We start from the raw sequence: 8,897 nt of genomic DNA, 5'->3' as shown, positions 1-8,897 counted from the left end.
GAACCTTTCCAAACAATCAAATGAATGAGATTATACTCCATCAAATCAGAAAAAAAATGCAATTATAGTATAGTTAGGGGTGGTAATAAATCAAATGTTTCTCACAATAAGTTAGGCTATCAATTAATTTTAGTTTAAAAATGAATGTGAATAAAGCCCAATCTTAATCCAATTTGGTCCTTACATTTTATTTTATTTTATATAGTGTAAAATCTAGAGTCCAATACCACCCATAAGTATAGAGTCAAAGCTATTAAGTTTGACCAAATTTATATAAAGTATCAACATTGACAATACAAAATAAAAATATTAGATTCTTAATTAAAAAATACTCTCATAATATACCTGTTACATGTCATAAATATTGATATTTTTTCCATGAATTTGATCTACCTTTAGATGGTTTCACTCAGGAGAACTAGAATTGCGCTTTCCTAGTTCGGAGGTATAAGTCAAGATAGTTATTCAATTCACTGACCAACATAAATTATCAGCTGCCCTCCGTCGATATTCAAGTTCACCTAACTTCAAATGTGTTTGACGTCGTCTCCATAGGTGCCCTAACAATCTGCCATGTCTGCTACCAGTGCGGACATTTCAAGCTGTAAACAAACTCAAGTGCACTTTAATCGCACATGGTAAGAGTAAGTGGATATACTCAGATGAACTGCTACAACAAAATTCCTAGACGTTCTGTGGTACATATACTCCCTACTTCAGATCGTGCTAAAGACGTCATAATTCCAAGCAACTACAAATGCAAGGGACAGTAAGATGCTATTATAATGACATACGAATGGTGAATATCATGCAAGTTCAGAGAAGTGACATAAGAATGGTAAATACCCTACAAGTTCAGGCAACTGGGAAAGCAGTTAGGTACTTAAGTTGGAATCTCACATCAGAAATTCAGAATTACATCAGTATCAAAGACATGAATACGTTTTACTAAAATTATATAACTTAGCACAACTTGCTTTCCAGGATTCATTGTATTTTACTGTTGTTCTTAACAAAATCATATGAACACATCAACCCAATAAAAAACACGGAAATATTAGCCATCTCACAGGAGTAATTAGAAGTGCTATACCTGTGTGCCACAAACATTGCAATGAGGAACATAGTCAACTCGAATTCATATTTAGGCATAGCAAACCATTAGCGCATTTTACCCAACTAGGTAAAAAGAAAGACATAATTCACATGGTAGCATCCTCCCAGATTTTATAGTCAACTAGTTACCTCTGGCAGATTATAAAAGCTCAAAAGAACGGAGCGGTATTATCAGCAGATTATTCAAAAACAATCCCCAGTGAAGAAAAAAGATGGTATAACAAGTGGAATTGGGACCTGATACAGTGATACATTGGCACACATCTCAACTTAGGTTAGTAGAAAGCATTTATGTAACTCTACAGGCAATTCCACCATTTTATGGCATGAAAAAAATGGTAGCTGACAAAGCAAGACACAGCAATCATAAACTAAATAAATTAGAAGTTATAAATGTTTGTAGCTTTTAAGTTTTAAGGTTTGATCAAATCTTGTCCTAAACGGCATGTTTTTATGATAGGAAGGAGTGGCAAAATATGACAATTAAATCACATAAGGATTGGTTAGGATCAAGCTTGGAAGTGGAAAACCATGATTGATCAACCGTTTGAGAATAAACACTTAAACCCAGAATTGTCTTACACCTCAACATATATTTTTGGTAATATCATCTAACCAAAGCACAAGGAGTAATTTAACATATTCTTAACCTTATTCTTTTACCTGCCTCAATAACTATCCAAGAAATAATAAGCATAGATCCCAGAACACGTGGCAACTATGGTGGGCACAGGAGGGCGAAGGCGGCATTTTGTAACAGTTAATGTCCATGCAAATAAAGAAACAAATTGATAATGATCGTGCAATGAATCACAGGAATGATAAATAAATCATGATGAGCTGATGAAACAGAACTGGAGTGGGAAGATGAAGAGGGCAGGGATTACCAAAGTATTCAAAAGAGCTGAGCTCAACTCTGTCAAGCGAAGAACAGGTGGAGTGTTAATAAATAATTAGCATATAAACCCCTGATTGTACATAGAAAATAGGATAGCAAACTGACCACTTGGATTCACAATTACAGATGAGACCTTTGGAGGACCGACCACAAAAAAAGTCAGTTAGGTATGTAATCTGGCATCCGTGAACCCTTCATCTCTTGATACAGCCACAGCTTTAAGCTGCAGACGTTTCACATAATATTTAAAGTAAGTTACATAAACTTCCCATGAAGTCCAAGAATTAGCCATCAATTGAAGTTCAATTGGTAACAGAAATCATCAGGACCAGGTCTACCTAATATTTAAAGTAAGTTACATAAACTTCCCATGAAGTCCAAGAATCAGCCATCAATTGAAGTCTAATTGGTAACAGAAATCATCAAGACCAGGTCTAACAGAGCATATATACTATTCCTAAAGAAAGGTGTAGCCTAACAAATGCAGGAAAGAAAGCTAATGACAATACAGTAGTTTCTCACAAGAAATGACTGCTGAAGCAATGATAATTTACGGGTCCGTTTAGTTGGAGAGCGAGGTGGTTCTAAATCGGGAATATTCCCACCATATTTGGGACGAGCTTGCTCCAAAAAACGGTCGAATCCCACCATTCCACTTCTCCCTCTCTTTGCGGTGGGCCCAAACAGAAACTGAAACGATTCCACTCCTCTCTTAGAAATTGGATCGCAGCCGCTTCGCTCTCCAAAAAGATATAGATAATAGTTTTATAGTAGCTAATAGAAGTGGAGTTTAAAATAGAATATAGGGATGAGTAAGCTTGCAGGTAGCCGACAGTACCATCCCTTGTCTCTTATGGGTTTGTCTCTTCAAAAGGTTAGAAATAGTGGTATACTCTGGTTAGCAAAGAGGACAACCGAAGCAATTTAAGATTGTCTTCAGTGGATTGTGTAAAATAGGGGACGCAACACTATAGATGACACTGTTTGCAAAATGGAGTTTGAAATAGGGAATGAGATAAAGATGAAATAGGGGATCTGTTGCAGATGGCCTAAGAAGTCAAGGTATCGCTTCTATCTATATTGAGTAAAGATCATAGTTGTTAAGGCGCCGGCAAGGCGAGGTAAGGCGACCGACCCCCTTTTTACCTTTTAAGCGATAAGGCCTAAGGCGAGGCGAGGCTTTAGTATTATAACAAAATAGACAATAAAATAGAATATATGTGTGTATATATATATATATATATATATATATATATATATATATATATAGGAATATAGTCTCAAAAAGATATAGATAATAGTTTTATAGTAGCTAATAGAAGTCCAGTTAGCCCAGGCAGCCCAACAGCCCATCAAAATTAGGTTACCCACACATCCAGCCACTTATTCCCCTCCCCTCCCATTCCCTCCCTATGGCAGCATGCTCTTCCCGCAGCCGCCGCCAACGCTCAACTCACTGCCACTGCCAGCACCCAGTCGCCGCCACCAAATCTGCTATGGGCGTGCCCCCCTCCTCTTCCCTCCTTCCTCTATTCTGCCTGGAGAGCTCACGGAGGGGAGGGGCGCCGCCGGCGCCAAGAGACCAACACCCCCACAGCTGTAGATCCGCCGCAGACCAACGACAACGCTACAGATCCCACTCGCTTTGTGCTCGGGTCAGGTTGCAGCAGGCCCTTTACCCATCCCTGCAGACCTTCAAGGCGTCTTCAAATCGATGTCTTAGCAAGCTTCAAGGGCTCAAGGCGCCATGATGTCTTAGTCTACGGTCTAAGGCGAGAGGGACGCCTTGCCACTGCTGCACACCTTACCGCCTAAGCGTCGCCTAAGCGACGCTTCAAGGACGCCTTAACAACTATGGTAAAGATGATGCAAAGCTTTGTTTTTTTTCATTTTTCAGATAAGTTCATAAGAATATCCTTGGCAAAGAAGGAAAGAAAGCCGAGCACAACTCCTATCACTTTCTTATTAGCCATCACCACATCGATAGCTCGGTCATCAAGCTGTTTCAAGGATAATAAAAAAGTTCCAGTGAACTAAGAGGCATGAAAAACACCAAGCTAACTAAAGGAAGCAACAAAGGGCATTATGATAGATCTAGCTTTGTTCAGTACAAACCAGATCCTTTAGCAAATTTAAATGAGAATTCATAAAGATATAGATTCACCACATTTTTACACAATAACAATCAGCAGAGGGAACAGGCTCCTCAGCATTTTACCTTACAATTCCCATTAAGAGAGTATCGATTTCCTTGCGAAAATAAAAATGCACCGGTTCCTTCACTTCATTCAACTCTTGCAAAGACAATCAAAAGATCAAAAGAAGATGCACTACTTGAAAAGAGAAAATAAAATACGATGTCACTAATATCTCATTGATTACTGATTACAAGTCAACAGTTTATAATACTTTACAAGTATCAGAGGTGAAACTTGGTGTACGCAAGGCCAAACCTTTTAGACGAACTGCATTACATCTGCAACTTATAATGATGATAGGTTAGAATATGACAGTTCTCGTAGAGAGCTAACCCTGCCATTTGAACACTAGCTGCATGGAACTTAAGTAAAATTTATGTTCCCCTTTGATCTCTTAGCCTGTTATAGAACACAATAAGCTGTCACCGCACACCAAGTAGACGGGATACTTCTCTGTCCAGTTGTACACCTCACCTTGCAACATGTTTACTCACTCAAAAACTGTCATTTGCAGCAAGACTTGTCTGCTTTCAGATCAGTCAAAAAGGCCATGATCTCCTATGCTCCCTTGTTCTTTCATCTGTTGCTCCACCAGGGGGTCAGGGCTCTTCATGTATCTCTTGATCCTCCTGTAGGTCCAATAATGTAATATACAGCCATATATTAATAAAACATTCAATTTAGTCATTTCGAGTTTGGAAATCAAATAATACAGTAACTATTACCTGTCCTGTTCATTCAGAGCAGGAAAAGTTGGCATGAATTCCTTCATCTTGGGCAGAGGAACTTCACGGAACCACTCATGGTTCAAGGCATCAGCAGCAGATATGCGCTGTATAGAAGGAACAAGTCTATTAAGGACATGCAAAATGTGTACAAGAGAATCAGGTGGTGCACTAGAGAATGTATATTACCTTCTCAGGGTCATATGCCAGCAACCTATTTAGCAGGTCAAACCCAGCTTCTGACAAGGTCAAGCCTCCCGTGAAGGATACAGCTGGAAATTTGTCCCTTAATCTATTGTACCTGATGTAGCAAATTGAAAGTAAGACCTCCATGGAAGTGAACCAATGCATTCAAATAAAAAAATAGAAACTATAAAGATTAGTGCCACTTACGGTCGCTTTACGAAGTTGCCTTTGAAGCCAGGCAATTTGGAACAACCATGCCACCGCTCCTCATTGGGTGTGCCGAGTATTCTAAATATCTATAGTAGAAGTTAACTGCCATTAGAATTCAGTGTAGTTATATAACAAACAAAATATAGTAGATCATACATCATATGTCCATATACCTTATCAAGTTGATCTATCTCAGACTTCCCAGTGAAGAGTGGCTCTTTTGACAAGAGTTCTGCCATTATGCAACCTAATGACCACATATCGATAGCAGTCGAATACTCCTTTGCTCCTAATAGTAGTTCCGGAGCCCTGTAATTATAAGGAGCAAACAATGACTCATGATTGTACATGTGAGAATGTCAAGTTAAATCGTGATATAAAAATGTATGGGACATTTGAGAAATCTTATGCTAGCTGATAACATACCTGTACCACAAAGTCACAACTGGTTGGGTGTAAGGCTTTAGCAGGCTGCCATATTGACGAGAGAGTCCAAAGTCACATATTTTCAACTCACCGCGGTTATTCAAGAGGAGATTTGATGTCTTGAGATCCCTATAAAGCAACATGACATTATTAAATACGGAGTACATAAAGAAAGCATAAACCCCAGTTAGTGTTATGCAGAACAGCAATGAGTAAGAATCAGTAGTTGGTCGTTACCTGTGAAGTACCCAATTGTCATGAAGATACTTCACGCCCTCTAGCAGCTGAAGCATCAAACATTTGACCTCACTTTGGCTATATGGTTGCTTCATCGCCTCCATGACACCCTTAAGGTCATGCTCCATGTATTCCATCACCATAAAAGTATCATCGTCATGACCACCAACAACTACTTCCTTGACATCCACAATTGAAGGATGGTCAAAGGATAGAAGGATATTGATTTCTCTGAGAGAAGTCAATGGAAACCCTTCCCGTCCATTTTCCTTATCTACCTTGACCTTCTTCAAAGCAACTATCTCACCAGTTTTCTTGTCTCTCACCCTAAATACGACTCCATATGTACCCTCATTGATTGTGTTGATCCTCTCAAAGTCATCAATACTCCTACAGCCCTGAAGCATGTTAAAGCACCTACGTGGTGTTCGCACAACCTCAGGTGATCCAGACCTACGCATATTGCTCCTGGAATGAGTATCCAGCGAACAACCAACAGAAGAATCAATGCCATCACCCTCGTCTACCTCGATATTCCAGTTTTCACTACCCATTGAGTTAGACGAACTTGAGGAACTTCTTGATGTTTTACTGCCCATCGCTTCTCCCAGCTCTGAGCCCATGATTTTCTTTGTGGATTTCTGTTCAGGCAAATGAGCAGGTGGCACACTTTTCTTCTTCTTAGGCACAATCACCACTTCCTCCTCTTCAGCAGCATCCGCCCACCTTGAAGTAAAAATGTTTCTCGTTGCACAATCCTCTTCCCCCTCAGTAATCGCGTCCATCCTTTCAGCATCATTTGGAACTACCAAAACTTCTGGATCCATTGGTGAGCACCCACCAACCGCAGACATAGGGGGCGGCGAAGGAAGAGGGAGCTCCGCAGCTATGGCATCAGGTCCTCTCCTGCTCCACACCTCATCTCTTGCCCGCAGCTTTGAAACATTCGTATCGTGGAATCCAGGTGAGTGCTTCCTCTTCTTGCTTGCTGGCAACGCACCTCCATCCCTGCAGACCCCAAGACCCCCATCCTCCCTCAGCACTGGTGGGCGCCCACCAGACTCCGAGCCGCTATCGCTTGAGACCTCACCAGGCTCCTTATCGTCCTTCCTTTTTGAAGGTCGGCTCTTCGGTGGCGCATACGGCGAGCGGTGGCGGATGTACCCGTTGGGCACTTCACGGCCCCTGCTGCCATCACGGTGGCGATCCGAGTCGCGGTGGCGGCTCGAGTGGCGGTACTCCTTGCTCCTCCTAGAACGCTCCAGGTCGAACTCCCGCCTCCTGGCCACGTCGAAGCTCCTATAACCCCCGTGCCGCGCCGCAGCCATGGAGTGCTGCAAGCAAGAATCCCACGGAACGGAATCGATCCGAAGCAAACCCTAAAATTCGAGGCGGAATTCGACGACAAACCCTAGATCCCCTACCAAAACACAAAATCCAATAAAAGATTGGGACCGGATCAGGGAACACTCTGATCTGAGCGAGTTCGCTCGCGTCGAACACGATAGGCTAATTGGGAGTGGAGGCGACGCGGGCCGCCGGACGCGGAGCGGGCGAGCGGCGGAGAGAATGCCGGGTTATTAAGGCTGGAGGCTCGAAACAGGCAGGGAACGCGAATAAATAAAGGCAGACAGAACCGCGCGAGGGAAGGTAACTCGGAAACCGAACCGAACGTTCGGTTTTTTTATCTCAGAAGTTTGTTTTTCGATATAATACAAAAAAAACAAATTACCAATCTTTATCGATTCAAAAATTTAACTATTCCATTATGTAAACTAAACATGTGAAGCAATTAAATTACTACTCACATATTTATATGTGATGTATGATATATCTCTACATATTTATACCTATATAATTTTTACTTTTAAAAATTATTTGTAATTTATTATATAAATTTGGTGTATGTGTTGTCTTGATTATAAGTTTGGTATTTAGATTTTACCGAGAAACCAAAATAAAAACTGAAACCATGGTTTTTCATTTTCACGAAAACCAATTAGTTTCTAATGTCTAGAAAACCGAAAACCCGAACCGAAGTTTAAAAAACCGGATGTTAAGCCCTACGGCAACCCCAGTTTGGTTTCCAAGTATAACAGTCGACTAAGAGCATGTACAACCCTATTAATTGAGAAGTCTATAGGATGTTAAGTACAAAAAAAATCGAGAAACAGACTCTTCGCAAAAAGTCTGTCTCTTCACGGCTTTCTATGCACATTATCTCTTAACTGCATTAATGTTTTAGAGCTTAGGGTTGTATGAGCACAGGGTTGTATGTTGCAGTTTCTTAGACTCACTCCAACAGGTGCCAGCCAAATCTGGCAGCTATTTTGCTCTTTGGCTGGCCCCTCCCGAATGCCTGCCCAGCTATCCGCGACGTGCATCCAACAGCAGAGGAAAAAAGAAAGAATGAAGCAAGGCAAATGATTGAGGGGACAGCTTGTCAGAGACAGGGGAAGAGAATGCCTGGCGCTCGAAGAGCAGGCAGAATGCCGTTTTCTCTCTCCTCCTGGTATTTTGGCTGGCGTGTATAGCTGTTCTGTTGGAAGGCTCAATTTTGAGCTACAATGCTCAGCGGCCAGTCATTTTACCTTTGCCTGCCTGGATAGCTGCTCCGTTGGAGTAAGCCTTAACCATCTATTCTAAGAGATTGCATAGTACAACCTTGAAACACTGGATCATCAATGCAACGAAGAGTCTGTGTCTTGTATTTTTTTCACTTAGATCCTAAAAATCTCTAAAAAAAATCTCATATTAAATAAAGTTGTACATACTCTTATCGTTGGAAATATCAGATACCGTGTCGGACTTAAGCTTCAAGCGGCCCGGTACATGATAGTTGAGGTTGGAGCGGCTAACGGATGACGGCGGACGCCACTGGACGAGCACATGGTAGGAAAC

At 41.3% G+C, this 8,897-nt stretch overlaps 1 protein-coding gene across 3 annotated transcripts; it reads right to left on the bottom strand.

The window, feature by feature from the left end:
• Positions 1-296: 296 nt before the first annotated feature.
• On the bottom strand, positions 297-7,633 carry LOC103627383 (cyclin-dependent kinase G-1-like). 3 transcript variants are annotated; one of them, XM_020537554.2, is made up of 9 exons: positions 5,997-7,633; positions 5,760-5,888; positions 5,507-5,642; positions 5,331-5,419; positions 5,127-5,238; positions 4,938-5,044; positions 4,233-4,841; positions 2,120-2,237; positions 297-2,032 (listed from the first exon to the last, which is right to left on the bottom strand). In XM_020537554.2, the coding sequence occupies exons 1-7, from the start codon at positions 7,322-7,324 to the stop codon at positions 4,748-4,750; spliced, it is 1,995 nt and encodes a 664-aa protein (XP_020393143.1). In that variant the 5' UTR covers positions 7,325-7,633; the 3' UTR covers positions 297-2,032; positions 2,120-2,237; positions 4,233-4,747. The 3 variants fall into 3 exon arrangements, with proteins under 3 accessions (XP_020393143.1, XP_035814700.1, NP_001333637.1); XM_035958807.1 differs by having other exon boundaries at positions 299-2,032; positions 2,120-4,841; positions 5,997-7,621; NM_001346708.1 differs by lacking the exons at positions 297-2,032; positions 2,120-2,237 and having other exon boundaries at positions 4,368-4,841; positions 5,997-7,564.
• Positions 7,634-8,897: the final 1,264 nt, after the last annotated feature.

This window comes from Zea mays, chromosome 5 (genome assembly GCF_902167145.1).
Source record: "Zea mays cultivar B73 chromosome 5, Zm-B73-REFERENCE-NAM-5.0, whole genome shotgun sequence".
NCBI classification, from domain to species: domain Eukaryota; kingdom Viridiplantae; phylum Streptophyta; class Magnoliopsida; order Poales; family Poaceae; genus Zea; species Zea mays.
Note: the sequence above shows the minus strand (reverse complement) of the source record. Positions and strands in the feature narration are given on the sequence as shown.